The sequence below is a fragment of the Panthera pardus genome, unplaced genomic scaffold (assembly GCF_024362965.1).
Source record: "Panthera pardus isolate Hobbes unplaced genomic scaffold, ASM2436296v1 HiC_scaffold_2, whole genome shotgun sequence".
NCBI classification, from domain to species: Eukaryota; Metazoa; Chordata; class Mammalia; order Carnivora; family Felidae; genus Panthera; species Panthera pardus.
In genome coordinates this window covers 105,699,281-105,715,860 of record NW_026526765.1, presented here as the reverse complement: position 1 = coordinate 105,715,860, position 16,580 = coordinate 105,699,281, and the positions used below count along the sequence as shown (strand labels likewise).

General features: G+C 37.5%; 1 protein-coding gene across 4 annotated transcripts in view; it reads left to right on the top strand.

Annotated features, from left to right (window-relative positions):
- The window catches only part of SREK1 (splicing regulatory glutamic acid and lysine rich protein 1), a 49,002-nt gene that overhangs the window by 22,797 nt on the left and 9,625 nt on the right, over window positions 1-16,580 (top strand). For 3 of the 4 annotated variants that reach the window (XM_019414369.2, XM_019414368.2, XM_019414370.2), the window contains 4 exons: window positions 276-390; window positions 5,153-5,272; window positions 5,647-6,009; window positions 9,401-9,496. In XM_019414369.2, coding sequence (XP_019269914.1) covers window positions 276-390; window positions 5,153-5,272; window positions 5,647-6,009; window positions 9,401-9,496 — 694 coding nt within the window. The remainder of the gene's footprint in view (window positions 1-275; window positions 391-5,152; window positions 5,273-5,646; window positions 6,010-9,400; window positions 9,497-16,580) is intronic. The other variant, XM_019414371.2, reaches the window with a different exon arrangement.

Below are 16,580 nucleotides of genomic sequence, written 5' to 3'. Positions count from 1 at the left end.
CAGACATGTTATAATCGTACGTTATGGCAGCAACAAAATACTACGAACAGCTGTTTATAATCATCTGGTTTATATGTACTGCTGCAGGGTGGCTGCACTCAACGAGTTTATGCAATGACTTTCTTGGATGTTTCTGAAGGATAATTGCACAGGAGGAGGATGTACAGAGAGTAGGCCCCTTGCACTATATGTGGTACATTCCACTTGTGCCTGATTATTAACTGGGATCTTTAATTGTTCTGAGCTTACACTGCAAAGTGGTTTTTTCCTCCCAGAGTCTGGAAAGAGCAATGAAAGAAAAGGCGGTCGATCTCGTTCCCACACTCGCTCAAAATCCAGGTCTAGTTCAAAATCCCATTCTAGACGAAAAAGATCACAGTCAAAACACAGGTGAGAACTTCTGCTATCATCTTACAAAGTTTTGTTGTCTTGTATTTAAAATAGTTAAGATTTTCTGAGTTTTTCTTTACATATCAGAATTTAGAAACTTCAGCGGAGTTCAGGAATTATGGTTCCAATTAAATGTTTCTTTAATTATAATACTGTAGTTAAGAATGAAATTTTATCTAATCAGTGTATAATTTTTAAGATCTCAACTAATTTTCAGTTTTAGAAGTTGGTTTTCTTTTGTAAGGTGCTCTAATCCTGAATTTTCTACGACTAGACCAGCCTTCATACAGAACCGGCAGAAACTTTTCATTCTTTTTATTGAGAAAAGGGAACTCCACCCAACCCCCTGTCTTCTCAAGGCTTGGGGTATAGAACTTCAGATCTTGGTTTCCAGTAGTTACCTAACTCTGGTCCCATGCGTCAAATGGGGTGCTTCACATTTTTGGTAACATTGATGGTAAGAGCCTTCTGCACCCACTTTGGGAGCTGAAACACAGGAGTAACTTGGCAGCTGTAGCTCCAGCTGTTATGCTTCAACTCTGTTTCTTTTCTATTTATCTGTTTGTTTTTGATGTTTCTTTATTTTGAGAGAGAGAATGTGTGCGTGTGAGTAGGGAGGCATAGAGAGAAAGAAGAATCCCAAGCAGGCCCTGCGCTGTCAGTGGGTAGCGCAAAGAGTGGTTTGATCCCACAACCGTGAGATCATGACCTGAGCCAAAATCAAGGGTTGGATGTTTAACTGACTGAGCCACCCAGCTGTCCGTATTTATCTTACTTTTGAGTACAGTTCTATCCTTTTAATTTTCTTTATTAAAAAAAATTCTGTTTCATTGTATTTAGTCCAGAGTGGACCTCAGAATGTACTCATAACTTGTGACAGCATCTTGATTGGAAGTGTCCTAAAGAATCGTGGCCAAAGTGATAACTTCTATTGTCTTCTTTAAGATACGGAGGGAGGTGATATTGAAATGTGAAATCGTATATAATGGATCCTAATTACGTGTTATATGTGCGTGCATGCTGCAGTCTAAAGAGAAGGGGTAGAGGAAGGTGTGTGTGTGTCTGTGCTGGGTGTGTGGTGGTATTAGAGGAGGAGGAGGGCTCGAGGGGAGGGAAAAAAGGAAACCACTATGTGGTATGTTGAACCTCATTAGCAAGCTCAGTTTAGTCTGTTTTTCTACGATACCAAGGAAATTAAAGCAATGAAATGGAAAAAAAAATATGTTCTTTGTTTGACTCTAGTGAACTATTCTTCTAGCTATTTACTCGTATATACTTTTCTGTTATTAGTTTGTAAAATCTTGTTGGGGATATGGTTTTACTGTTTCCCTTCAAGGCCTTTCAGCAAGGCAAGTTCAGATCCAAGTGAAGGAAGTTGTGTCACGTACAAGAAACAAGGCAGTGCCACAGGAGCCAGAGTTGGAGAAAGAAAGTGGTACAGAAACAGTGGTACTAGGTTGTGGATATTTCTGCAGGTTGACAGGCTGTGATGAAGGTAAAGGAGTTACAGGAAATACAGAATTGAGCTGAAGAGTAATTACTTTTTTTCTGAAGAAAAAAAGAGACCCAAGACCTGAATCTCATTTTGTGTTGATGACAAGAGGTGTGCTCCAAGTCTGATACCTTCATGGTTTTCTAAGGTTGGAAAAAAGCAAAACTTGATTAACATTTGTTTCCTTGATGAGGTCTGTGAATTCAGATTTATCTGTTGGAGTATATTATTTAATTCTGTTTTAAGGTGCTTGGTCTTATTTTAGGTTAGGTATATTTGGATATTTTCCCTTTCCAAGGGTTAGTGGGAGAAGGATTATTCAGTCTAAAATGAAATTTATGAAATAAATATTTAAAGTAATTTGTTAATTGTTCTTAATTCGTGAGAATGCTTTCCTGTAGGTCTGACTACATAGCAATAGAAATTGCTTGGGGTTTTTTTTTGTATTTTTTTAAATGTTTATTTTTGAGAGAGAGAGAGTGGGGGGAGGGGCAGAGAGAGAGGGAGACACAGAATTTGAAGCAGACTCCAGGCTCTGAGCTGTCAGCACAGAGCCCAATGTGGGGCTTGAACTCAGGAGCTGTGAGATGGTGATCTGAGCCAAAGTCGGATGCTTAACCTACTGAGCCACCCTGAATTACTGGGTAATTTCAGGTGTTCCAGAAATTGCTTGTTCTTGACATATACATGCACATATATATATATACCTACCACTCACATAGATTTATTTTATAAATTTGTACTATTTTTATATATGTAGAACCACATGTGACCTTTACTGAGCTCATAAAGAAATACAAAAGAAGATAGGTTCTTTTTAAGGGGACAAAAAAAATTCCTTACTCAGAAACATTTGACTTATGGATCTTGATATGGAGGAATCTACTCCTGTTGCCACTTCCCTGGTAGGGGAGGAGGGGGATGGTAGGCATTTCTTGGCTTCCCCTCCCCTGCTAGTTGGATTTGATACCAACCTCAGCTCTGGCTCTCCCCCACTAAACTTAATAGCAGGAGTGTGAGTTTAGAATCCTTTGCTTTTGAAGGCCTACCCTCTTCCACTTTCTCAGCATTCTCAGATGCTTCTAGAGCCTTCCTCCCCACCAACACCCCTGCGCCCCCATCCTTTCCCTGTTCCTTCCCCTTTTATAATAGGAGGTAGGAAGGAGTTTCTTGTCACTTTGACCTTCATGAGTAACCTTGACAGACCAGCATGGGAACTCTTAAGACATTTTATAGTATTTTAATGGGAAACAGCGGACTTAGAGTTGAACTTTGATGAGACATAATGGTAAGTTGCCCTGTATTTGCAGTTTAATTATAAATGCAGTTTTGTATTTTATGCTAAAATAAGATCTCCTAATGATCACTGAAGTTTTTATCTGTGGTTAGATTAGATTTGCTTTTGACTTGAAGCTTTTAGCGATCCTAATCAGAGCACTTCTTGTAGGTGACTAGTGGGTGAGATAGGGACTTGAAAGTATTTAATGTCAAAATTAAAATACTACAGTAATTACTCTTGGGACTTTCAAACTCTGAGGACCATAGGGTAAGATATGAAGCCACGTGAACAGTGTTTTTTAAATTAATTTTTACTTACTAAGGCTACACCTAATTTTTTAAAAGGTGGTTCTTTGTTTAAGGTTGGAAAGCAGTGTTGGAGGAAAACAAAATTACTATGTATATTTTCAGTAAGATTAACTAGAACAGAAATGTTAAGACTTTCAATTAAGTATATAGAAGCAAAGGCCTTATAAAATATTACCATTATGTGGATTCCTATAAATGGATTAAAAAAGTTTTCAGTTTTGCCTTAATATCTAGTACTTGACTATTAGTAATAAAGATGTCTACAAACTGTGACTTACCTTCTTGTATCAAAAATGTGGTATGAAGATGAACGTATAATTTTAAAGCAATATAATAGATGAGCAATTCAGTTGAGAATTAGCTATTAGAAAACAAATTTTAACTAACTGAAAAATGTGTTTAAAAAACAAGATTTCATTAATGGAAAATAGGAGATTTTTCTGGTTTTTTAGCATACCACAAACATTTAACTGTATGTATTTTATAGATCTTTGTTTTTAATTCCTGAAAACATGACTATCAAGATGAATTTTAATTGTATAAAGCATATTTGTGGAAGTTTATATGATGTCCTTGGAATATATAAAGAAAGAAAGTTTTCACTTATGTTAATTATTAATAGTGATGTTATTGAGCGTTAAGGATCTTAAGCATTTACTCTGTGCCAGACTGCTAGGCAGTCTTCCGTGTATCATCTGACTCAGTCCTCATGACAGCCATAGGTGATGTAGGTATGATTTTGACTTCTAACTTTATAGACGAAGAAACTAGGCTTAGAGAGGGTAATGACTAGCCGGAGTTCTCAGAGCCAGCTAGTGTGTGGCACAGCTGTGTCAGAGCCGGATTGTTTCACTCCAAAGCTGGTGAGTCTTATCACTTTGTTATTTAAGTCGTGTGCATTCAGTTTTGTTATATTTTAATACATAGTTGCTAAGATATGACATTATGAGAAAAGTCATGTCACATAAGTAAGATTTCAGTGGGAAGAAGGGGCCTAGAGAATTTCAGAATTGGAGTAAGAGTTAATTATTTTTCCTGCAAGAATTCCAGTAATAAAGGTTTCTTTTAATAGCTGTGTTTATGTAGTTATAAAATCAAGGTCTTGCGAATCCAACATTTAATTGTATATAGCTTTAACTCATGAGTGATGTTTACTTTCCTGTCACACTAGCAGCATAATTAGTACTATGCATCCTTAATACATTCTTAGTATATGTTATGGCAAACCTTTCACAGCCATTTAGAGAAACCATTCAGGCATACAACCACTGTTTCTTGTCGGACTTTAACCACAAGCTGTCCTGTTCCATGTAAGTCAAGAGTTAAATTTAATTTATGCTATAAAAACTTGTTCTGTGAGAGCAGTCCTATAATAATTGGTATGTAATAATTAGCAAAGGAAAGCCAAAAGCCACACTTGGATATACCAGCTTCAGTCTGACATAGAAGAGAACTTAATTTCTTTCTCTGTCTCTGTGTTCTGGATGATGAACTATTTGGTAAAGTTGCCAATAAATAATTTATTTCAAATAATCTAAAACATTTCATAATAGAGAATTTTAAAATACCGATAAATACTGTTGGGATCGGTTTAAAATTTTTCTTACCTGAAAGACATCTTTAATTTTTAAAAACAAATTCTAAGAGTAAGTTTTGACATTCCAACAACTTGTTTTTCTTTAGGAGTAGATCCCATAATAGATCACGTTCAAGACAAAAAGACAGACGTAGGTCTAAGAGCCCACATAAAAAGCGCTCTAAATCAAGGGAGAGACGGAAGTCACGGAGTCGTTCACGTTCACGGTGAGTTTTGGGGAAGTTAGTGTTAATTTTTTTATGGCTTCATTTGTTAAAAAATTACTGTGGTTTAGGTTTTTAATGGGAGACATGCAACTTATTTCTGATTGTTTTAGTAGTGATAAATATTGATTGCCATTGATTTGAGTCTAATGATCAGAATGACTCTTGAGGTTTCTAAAATACTTAATTGAGCCTGATAATTGTTTCATTTAGCAGCTTCATGTGCACCTGGGTTATATAGAAATTATTATGTAATGTATTCTAAGCTAGTATAAATTGTTTTGTGTTGATAATTGTTGAGGACAGAGAGGGAGGTCCTTTTTGGGGAGTAGAATAATTTTAGTTGCGAATTTATTTATTTATTTTTGTTTTTAAAGGGACAAGAGAAAAGACACCCGAGAAAAGATCAAGGAAAAGGAAAGAGTGAAAGAAAAAGATAGAGAAAAGGAAAGGGAAAAAGAGAGAGACAGGGAGAAGGAACGTGAAAAAGAAAAGGAACGGGGTAAAAACAAAGATAAAGACCGGGAAAAGGACCGGGATAAAGACAAGGAAAAAGACAGAGAGAGAGAGCGGGAAAAAGAGCATGAAAAGGAGCGAGACAAGGAAAAGGAGCAGGACAAAGAAAAGGAACGGGACAAGGACAGATCCAAAGAGATAGATGAGAAAAGAAAGAAGGATAAAAAATCCAGAACACCACCCAGAAGTTACAATGCATCAAGAAGATCTCGTAGTTCCAGCAGGTTTGATAATGCTTAAAATTTTTACTGGTGACAAATGAAAACGTAAATTATTCCATGCAAGAGAAAACAGTCCAATAATACGAGAACATTTCCTTCTAATTGCAGAGTAAACATTTCTCTCTTAGAGCATTTGCCACAGTGTTGAATCTGTGAGGAGGAAGATAATGATAATCGGGCAAAATGATCTGAAAAGTTTTAACTGTTGTTTGTAATCCACTGTTTTAACCCTGGTGGTGGCAGTGGCTGCTATTGCTTATTTTCTTGGAGGATGAGGTAGCAAGGGCGAGTTCGTTCTTTCTTTCTTTCTTTCTTTCTTTCTTTCTTTCTTTCTTTCTTTCTTTCTTTTCATTCTTTCAAATAGGGAAGAATCGATCTCAGACTTCTATATTTCTTTGGAATGATATGGTAAATTTAATATGCAAAATGATTACTAAAATTGCAATTTTAGTCCTTTTTGTCTTTTTAATTTTTACTGCTCTCTTTTCTTGAGTGAGTGCATGATGTTTAAATTTTGGTTTTCGTTTATCTGTCAATTTTAAGGTTTTGCTTTTTTCTTAGAGATTGTGCCCTCTATTAATAAGTACACTGCCACCAGGTGGCAGCAGGTTGCCATAGTAACAGCTGCAAAAAAGAGGACCTTCCTTGATTCAAGATTATCTAAACCTGTATCCATTACTCCAGAGGATACCATAACTGATAAACGGAGGTTCCTAACTTGTGTTAAGCTAGATATTAAAAATACATGTGTTAGCCAGTGTTATGTATACTTTAAATGTGGTTTTGCATAGAAAATAATTGGAGATGAATGTATATTTCCTGTTTTTATTAACTTTAGGCTGTTCTTAATACCAGTCTTTGGTTAGGTAATACAAGATAATTGCAGGCATTTATTGAATGCCTTACCATATACCAGATTTTGTCTCAGCACAGTTTGTCATGACCTACGTTATTTAATCTTCACAGTAAGTCTGTGAAAAGACTGTTACTATCATGGTTTCAAAATATGAAGAAATTGAAGCTTAGGGGAAATTCTCCATCTGCTCTGCACTTTCATATTAGAAGTACAGTAGCTCTTTTCTCTTCTTTTTAGGAGGTTAAGTTTAGTTGAGAGTTCTATAACCAGTACTTGGTACCTGCTTTTAAAAACTGCCTCAGAAGGATGAAGTTGAGAGAGCAGCAGTCTATGTTCAAATGGGGCTTATAATAGATGGCTGCCATATTTTGGCACACTGGACCTGAAACTGAAGAATAACTTGGCCTCATTGCTGTGGATACCAGTTGAGCCTCACAACTGCCGCTCCACTGCACAGTGATTTTATTGTCACATATTCTGTCGTGTTTATGTGGTCATTTAGTCACTGCCCTTTGTAACATAAATACTGTTTTGATTCCTTTTAAATTCAGTTGCATTTACTTTTTTGTTGACTTTGAAATGTTTAATTTTTTCAGGGGCCATTTTAAGTTGCTTGACATTCAAGAAAGTTCAGATATTCACATTCCTTCTTAAATATATTCTTAACTAGCCACTGGGGCCTGGAGAATAAACGCTGACTGACATCCGTTTCTAAAGGTTCAGAAGTTTGGAATGTTTCATGCTTTCACAAGAGCTTGGCGAAGAGTTACAGTTTGTTAGCTTTTAGCGTTTTTCTGTTTCTCATGTGCTCTGAATTGTTGAGTACACAGGAAACATTTTAACTGCTCAGAAAAAGAGTGTGCTTGGTATTTTTATTTTCAAGATTGTCCCCTAATCTGCATTTTTAAAAAAAATTTTGATGTTTAAGCAGAAAATATTTATTGACACTGGGTTTGTGCGAGAGACTGTACGTGGTGCTTTACAAGTATTATCCTAAATCCTCATCACAGCACCACAAGGCATGAGTTATTAACTCCGTTTTCCAGTTGGAAAAATTGAGACTCAGATTATGTAATATGACCCTAGTTATGCAGCTGATAAGGTGTGGAACCAAAGTTTCAATCTAAGTCTAACCAACTACAGTTTTTCAAACTACAGCTGACTGCTTTTTTCTCAACAAATTGACACTCTAGATTGCTGTCTTTCCATCCTTAGCTCTCAATGACATCAGGTATTAGTCATTAGATGTCCACCTGTACATAGTGCTTCTTGAGTGAAGACTTAAACTGGTCAGAGTAGAATCATTTTGTGTAAACAAGTAAGATACACTGACATTCTCATGCTGTGAGATAAGTACCTCCCATACTTGTGCTGAGCTGTTAAGACATGGCATTAACTGAATGGAATATCGTTACCTAATTTTCACTTTAGTCAGGACGTGTAATTTTGGGGCGTCATGGAACTAAAATTGGGTAATGGATGAGAGAGCCTTAGGTAGAATTGGAATTGTGTTTCCAAAGGTCTTGAGGTTTTTTTTAAACATCTGTATCTACCATATCTGAGCATTATCTAGTTTTTTTTATATTTTATAATGATAGATGTTGGCAAAATGTTTTATTAGCCTAGAATCTTCTTGCTGAAGTGGTATGGAGGACTTGAATTCTAGGGGATTTGGTTCTTTCACCTATATGGCCTAATAGGGCTTCTTGTGAGATAGATCGTTAGACATATTAATTGTAATTAGTATGTTACCCTATCTTATCCCCTGAATTATGGACATCTTGAAATTCATTGTTTCTCATTTGGCCAGGTTTTCAATGAAGTAATTTTGAATATGCATCATTTGCTAACAAGTTAAGCAAAATAGTTTTTAATAATACTAAACAATGTTAATCAAGGTAGTAATTTTTTATTTCATATTTAAACCCCAGGCTTTAACTGTTTTACTTTTGTCCTAGCAACTTGTGCACTCAGTTTTAAATGAATAGACTAATAAAATGGTAGGAAGTTGGAGGGTAAAACAATTTCTCTGTAAAGGGAATTAATGTAAGTACTTTTTTAGAGACATTCTAAATGCTCAGATCTGATAAGTTCACTTTTTACAAGCCAACTTAATCTTTTAGTTCTTGAAAAGGGCCTATTACCTTGTTAAGAAATAATCCACAGTGGGGCAGCGAGGAGCTAGAAGCATGACAGAGGATCTGGATACATAAAAAATGTTTTAGATGCTGAGGAAGAACCTATTTGAGAGAATCAGAAACATCTAATATTCTTTCTATTTAGGAAATTGTTGTTCACATAAACCAGATGAAAAGAAGGTCTTCTACCTTTTCTATTATGAAATCTTAGAACGTATTTTCCATGTCTATAAAATTGCTCAGAATTTGACCTGCACTGAAATGAGATAACTTGAGTTTAAACTAACCTTTTAAGAATACTGTTCACTTGAGAGCATTAAGGATTCTTTTGCTTTTGTATATTTGAATTGTCCTGTATTTAAATTGCTATATTTTTAAATGACATATTTTCATCTTTCAGGGAAAGGCGTAGGAGGAGAAGCAGGAGTTCTTCCAGATCACCAAGAACATCAAAAACTGTAAAAAGGAAATCTTCTAGGTCTCCATCCCCTAGGGGGTAGGTTGAAAGCATGTGCTAAATCCAAGGACTGAAGTGGGGGAAGAGAAATTTTCTTTTTAATCTATTTTTAAACTTGATTTATTTATTTTTATTTTTTTTAATGTTTTTATTTTTGAGAGAGACAGAGTGTGAGTGGGGGAGGGGCAGAGAGAGAGAGAGGGAGACACAGAATCCAAAGCAGGCTCCAGGTTCTGAGCTGTCAGCACAGAGCCTGACGTGGGGCTCGAACCCGCAAGCTGTGAGTTCATGACCTGAGCTGAAGTTGGACACTCAACTGACTGAGCCACCCAGGTGCCCCTGTTTTTATTTTTTTAAGGCTTATTTATAGAGAAAGAACATTAGCAGGTGGGGGGCAGAGAGAGGGAGAAAGACAACAGGAACAGGGGAGGGCACAGAGGGAGAGAAAGAGAACACAGGCAAGGGAGGGACAGAGAGTGGGGGGGGGGGGGGCAAAGAGAATCCCAAGCAGACCCCATGTGGGGCTCAAACCCACAAACCCTGATGAGATCATGACCTGAGCTGAAATCAAGAGTCGAATGTTTAACCAACTGAGCCACCCAGGTGCCCCCATTTTTAAACTTTCTATTTTGAATGAGTAATGTTTTATACATTTTCATGTTTCAGAAATCACAACAGTATAAAAAGTTATACATCAATAGGTCTTAACTTCACCTTTGCACTCATCTACTCTCTCCCCATAAGTAATGACTTCACTTTTTTGTATTGTAGATCCTTCCAGTTTTGTGTATAGGTATACAGTATGGAAATAGTTTTTTTCCATATTTCTTTCATAAAAGGTAGTACAAAATACACACTGTCGCTCCCTTGCTTTTTGTTACCCAACTACCTGGAGATCTTTACATATTCATCGGAATGTTGCTTTGTTCTTTTTAACAACTGCGTGGACTCCAACTATGTGGCAGTAACGTGGTTTTATTTAACCATCCTGTGGTAGAATGGGTTTTCTTAATTTTCCTATTGTAAATGATACAGTACTGTAATGAATAGCTTTGAACTTACTTTGTCCTGTGCAGGTGCATGGGAAAATTCCAGAAGTGGTATTATTGTGTCCGAGATGAGGCATGTTTGATTTTGAGGAGCATTTCTGTACTGCCTTCCAAAAGGATTGGCAGCAGTTTGCACTTTAACCGGCTGTGTATGAGAGTACCTGTTTTTCTATAGCTACAACATACTATATTATTAAAGTTGTGGATTTTTGTCTGGCAGATAGATGAGAAACGGTACCAGTATCTAGTAATTCTAGTTGCATGTCTTTTAAGAGTGAAGGTGACCATGTCTTTATATATTTGAAGGCCATTTTTATTTCCTGTGAGTTGTTTGTGTACGTAGGCCGTTTTTCTATGGGATCTGGATTTTGTTTGTTTTCAAAATTTTCTTATTTCCAGAGCTGTTTTTTGTATTCTTTTTTTTTCTTCTTTTTTTTTTAGCTCTACCCCCATTGTGAGGCTTCAACTCCTGGCCCCTGAGATCAAGGGATGCTCTTCTGACTGAGCCAGCCAGGTGCCCCTGTATTAGGGAGATTATTCCTTAGTAATTTGATACCAGGTCTCATTCCTAGTTTGTCATTTGTTATCAGAAATTACTTACGAGACTTGATTATACAAGTTCTTGATTTTTTTTTAAGTTTATTTTGATAGAGCATGTGAGCACGAGTGGAGGAGGGGAAGAGAGAGAGGGAGACCAGAGAGAATTCCAAACAGGTTCCGCGCTCAGCACAGAGCCTGACTCGGGGCTCAAACTCCGTAACTATGAGATCTTGATCTGAGCCAGAATCAAGAGTCGGATGTGTAATTGACTGAGCCACCCAAGTGCTTAAAGTTTTTGATTTTTATATGATTTCTCAAGTTTTTTCTTTTTTTTCTATTTTTAAAAAATGTTTATTTATTTTTGAGGGGGGGGGGGGAAGGAGGGAGGGAGGGAGGGAGATAGAGGTTTGAAGCAGGCTCCATGCTGACAGCAGAGAGCCTGATGTGGGGCTTGAACTCACAAGCTGCGAGATCATAACCTGAGCTGAGGTTGGACGCTTAACTGAGCCACCCAGGCGCTCCCCCCACTGCCCCGCCCCAACCTTTTTTTAAAGTAAACTCTGTACCTAGCGTGGGGCTCAAAACTCAAAACCCGGAGATTGAGAGTTGCATGTTTTACTCACTGAGCCAGACAGTGCCCCTCAAGTGTTTACTTTTATGACTTCTGGATTTTGAGTTATAAAGTTAGAAAGGTCTTTTCTAGAGAATCCCCGCCCCCAATTGTTCCTTTTCATACTTTATGGTTTTAGTTTTTGCATTCAGGTAAGGTTTCCTACTGATCAATACCATTTCTTTAAAACTCAGCTTTTCTTTTTTTTTTCTTTGTTTTTTTAATGTTTGTTTATCTTGAGAGAAAGCGTGCATGTGTGTGAGCTGGGGGAAGGACAGAGGGGGGAGAGAGAATCCCAAGCAGGCTCCATGCTGTCAGCCCTGAGCCCGATGTGTAGCTTGATCTCAACACAGGACTGGGCTGGATCTCATGAACCGTGAGGTCATAACCTGAATGGAAATCAAGAGTTGGATGCTAAACTGGCTGAGCCTACCAGGTGCTCCAAAAACTTAAATTTTCCAACACTAATTTGATATGTTGCCTTTTCAGGTACTGAGTGTTTCTATTTGTGTTTGGGTCTGTTTCTGGGCCTTCTCTGGAGTGGTTTGATGATTCATGCCAGTGCCCCATGATTTTTATTATTCGGTTTGTGTAATATTTTTTTAACATTTAGTAGGGTCGATTCTCCTCCACACTTCTGCTGTTTTTTTGAGCTTTCTTGACCATTCTTGTGTGTTTTTCCATTTGAACATAAGAGTCAGTTGTTGAGGTTCTAAAAGTAAACTCTGGTGATGATGTGAATTATAGTTGCATTAAATTTCTTTCTTTCTTTCTTTCTTTCTTTCTTTCTTTCTTTCTTTCTTTCTTTCTTCCTTCCTTCCTTCCTTCCTTCCTTCCTTCCTTCCTTCTTTCCTTTTCTCTTTTCTTTTCTTTTCTTTTCTTTTCTTTTCTTTTCTTTCTCATATTTGTTACTTTTTTCTTCCCAGTTACTTAAATTCAATTTAGTTAACACATAGTGTATTGGTTTCAGGAATAGAATTTAGTGATTCATCACTTACATACCATGCTCAGTGCTCATCACAAGTGCCCTCCTTATGCCTATCATCCATTTAGCCCATCCCCCACCCACCTTGCTTATCAACCCTCAGTTTGTTTTCTGTCTTTAAAAGAGTCTCTCTTGGGGCGCCTGGGTGGCTCAGTCGGTTAGGCGTCCAACTTCGGCTCAGGTCATGATCTCATGGTCCGCGAGTTTGAGCCCTGCGTCGGGCTCTGTGCTGACAGCTCAGAGCCTGGAGCCCGTTTCAGATTCTGTGTCTCCCTCTCTCTCGGCCCCTCCCCTGTTCATGCTCCGTCTCTCTCTGTCTCAAAAATAAATAAACGTTAAAAAAAAAAAAAAAAAAAGAGTCTCTTATGGGGGTGCCTAGGTGGCTCAATTGGTCAAGCATCCAACTTTAGCTCAGGTCATGATCTCATGGTTCATGAGTTTGAGTCCCACATTATACTCTATACTGACTGTGGAATGTGCTTGGGATTCTCACTCTACCCTTTCTCTTTGCCCCTCCCTCACACTCACTCTCTCTCTCTCTCTCTCTCTAAATAAACAAATAAACTTAAAAAAAAAGTTAAAAAAAATTTAATCATTAAAAAAAGTCTCCTGGTTTGCCTCCCTTTGTATTATTATTTTTCCATCCTTCCCCCATGTTCATCTTTTTGTTTCTTAGATTCTACATATGACTGAAATCATATGGTACTTGTCTTTCTCTGACTTATTTCGCTTCGTGTAATACACTCTAGTTCACTCCGTCCACGTCATTGCAAGTGGCAAGATTTTATTCTTTTTGATCGCTGATTGTATATATATGCCACATCTTTATCCATTTATCAGTCGATGGACGTTTGGACTCTTTCCATAATTTGGCTGTTGTTGGTAATGCTGCTGTAAACATTGGGGTGCATGTGCTCATTTGAATCAACATTTTTGTATCCTTTGGGTAAGTAAATACCTAGTAGTCCAATTGCTTGGTCACAGGGTAGTTTATTTTTAACTTTGTGAAGAACTTCCATACTATCTGAGTAGCTGCACCAGTTTGCATTCCCACCAGCAGTGTAAGAGGGTTTCCCTTTCTGCACATCCTTGCCAATATCTGTTGTGTCCTGAGTTGTTAATTTTAGCCATTCTGACAGATGTGAGGTGGTGTCTCATTATGGTTTTGATCTAAATTTCCCTGGTGATAAGTGATGTTCAGCATTTTTTTCATGTGTCTGTTAGGCATTTGTATGTCTTCTTTGGAGAATCTTCTTTGATAAGTTATCAGTTCTTTATAGATTCTGGATACTAGCCCTTTATTTAATATGTCATTTGCAAATATCTTCTCCCATTTTGTCAGTTGCCTCTTAGTTTTGTTGATGGTTTTCTTCGCTATGCAGAAGCTTTTTATTTGATGAGGTCAATCATCAAAAGTCTGCACTGAGCCCGATGTGTAGCTTGATCTCAACACAGGACTGGGCTGGATCTCATGAACCGTGAGGTCATAACCTGAGTGGAAATCAGAAGTTAGATGCCTAACCCACTGAACCAATTGTTCATTTTTGCTTCTGTTTCCTTTGTCTCTGGAGACATGTTAAGTAACACCTTCCTACAGCCGAGGTCAGAGAGGTTTGCTTCCTGTGTTCTCTTCTAGGATTTTGTTCCTGTGTTACATTTAGGTCTTGGGTCCATTTTGAATTTATTTTTGTGTGTGGTGTAAGAAAGTGGTCTAGGTTCATTCTTCTGCTTGTTGCTGTCCAGTTTTCCCAGCACCATTTGTTAAAGAGCTTCTTTTTTTTCCATCAGATATTTTTCCCTGCTTTGTTGAAGATTAGTTGACCATATAGTTTTGGGTCCATTTGTGGGTTATTTTGTTCCATTGATCTGTATGTCTCTTTTTATGCGAGTACCATACTGTCCTGATAATTACAGCTTTGTAATACAAGTTGTGGTCTGGAATTGTGGTGCCTCCTGCTTTGTTTTTCCTTTTCTTTCTTTCTTTCTTTCTTTTTTTAAAAAAAAATTTTAATGTTTATTTATTTTTGAGAGCGGGAGAGAGCACTAGCCGGGAAGGGACAGAGAGAGACGGCTCCAAAGCAGGCTCTGCTGTCAGCACAGAACCTGATGTGGGGCTTGAACTCATGCACTGTGAGATCATGACCTGAGCAGAAGTCAGATGCCTAACCCACTGAACCACCCAGACGCCTCTTTTTTTTCTTTTTCTTTTTAAAAAAGTTTGTTTGTTTATTTATTTATTGAAAGAGAGAATCTCAAGTAGGCTCCATGCTGTCAGCACCGAGCCCAGTATGGGGCTCGATCACCACCTGAACCAAAACTAAGAGTCAGAAGCTTAACTGCCTGAGCCACCCAGGCACCCCTTGCTTTTCTTTTTCAACATTACTTTGGCTGTTTAGGGTCTTACCAGGTTTCATACAAATTTTAGAATTATTTGTTCTAGCTCTGTGAAAAATGCTGGCGTTATTTTGATAGGGATTGCATTGAATGTGTAGATTGGTTTGGGTAATACAGATATTTTAACAGTATTTGCTCTTCCAATCCATGAGCATGGAGTATTTTTCCACTCCTTTGTGTCGTCTTCATCTTTTTTCATAAGTGTTCTGTAGTTTTTAGAGTACAGATCTTTGACTTCTTTGGTTAGGTTTATTCCTAGGTATCTTAAGGTTTTTGGTGCAGTCGTAAATGTCATCTACTCCTTGATTTCTCTTTCTCTTGCTTCATTATTGGTGTATAGAAATGCAGCATTTCTGTTTGTTGATTTTATATCCCGCGACATTGCTGAATTTGTGTTTTGGCAGAGTCTTTCTGGTTTTCTACATAGCGTATCATGTTGTCTGTCAAGAGTGAAAGTTTGACTTCCTCCTTGCTGATGTGGATGCATTTTATTTCTTTTTGTTGTCTGATTGCTGAGGCTAGGACTTCAAGTACTATGTTGAACAACAGTGGTGAGAGTGGACATCCCTGTGTGTTCCTGACCTTAGGGGAAAAGCACTTAGTTTTCCCCATTGAGGATGGTATTAGCTGTGGGTCTGTATGACTTTTGTGATGTTGAGGTATGTTCCTTCTATCTCTACTTTCTTGAGGGTTTTTATCAGGAAAGAATGCTGTATTTTGTTAAATACTTTTTTTTGTATATTTTGAGATGATTGTATGGTCCTTATCCTTTTATTTATGTGGTGTATCACATTGATTGATTTGTGGATATTAAACCACCACTGCAGCCCAGGAATAAATCCCACTTGATTGTGGTGAATAATTCTCTTAATGTATTGTTGGATTCGATTTGGTAGTATCTTTTTGAGAATTTTTGCATCGATGTTCATCAGGGATATTGCTCTAATTCTCCTTTTTAGTGGGCAACAGTTGGATTAACTTTATTAACTTAGAAGAAATTTATAGATTTATTAATAAATAAAGCCTTACGATGGTGAGTCTGTCCAGGAACATGGTATATATTTCTACTTATTTAAATCCTTTTTTTTTTTTAAATTTTTTAAATTTTATTTTTAAGATAGAGCAAGCAGGGGAAGGGCAGAAAGAGAGGAGGACAGAGGATCCAAAGCAGGTTAGGTGCTCACAGCACAGAACCTGATGCGGGGCTTGAACTCCGGAACCGAACCATGAGATCATGACCTCATCTGATGTCGGACGCTTACCTGACTGAGCCACCCAGGCGACACTAAATCGTCCTTAGTATTTTTTAGGAGTGCTTCAGTGTTCGTGTCATACAGATTTTATGCACCTTCTGTGTTAATGAGGTCTTTTGTTGTTAATGAGGTCTTTTCTTTCATTATGTCCTCTAATTGGGTGTTTTGTGCAAATGAAGGTTATTGATTTCTGTATATTTATTTTTCATCCCATCACCTTAATAACTGGTCAGAGTTTTTCAGTTGGTTTTCTGTGGTTTTCTTGGTATGGAACAGAGAAATTGACAAACTT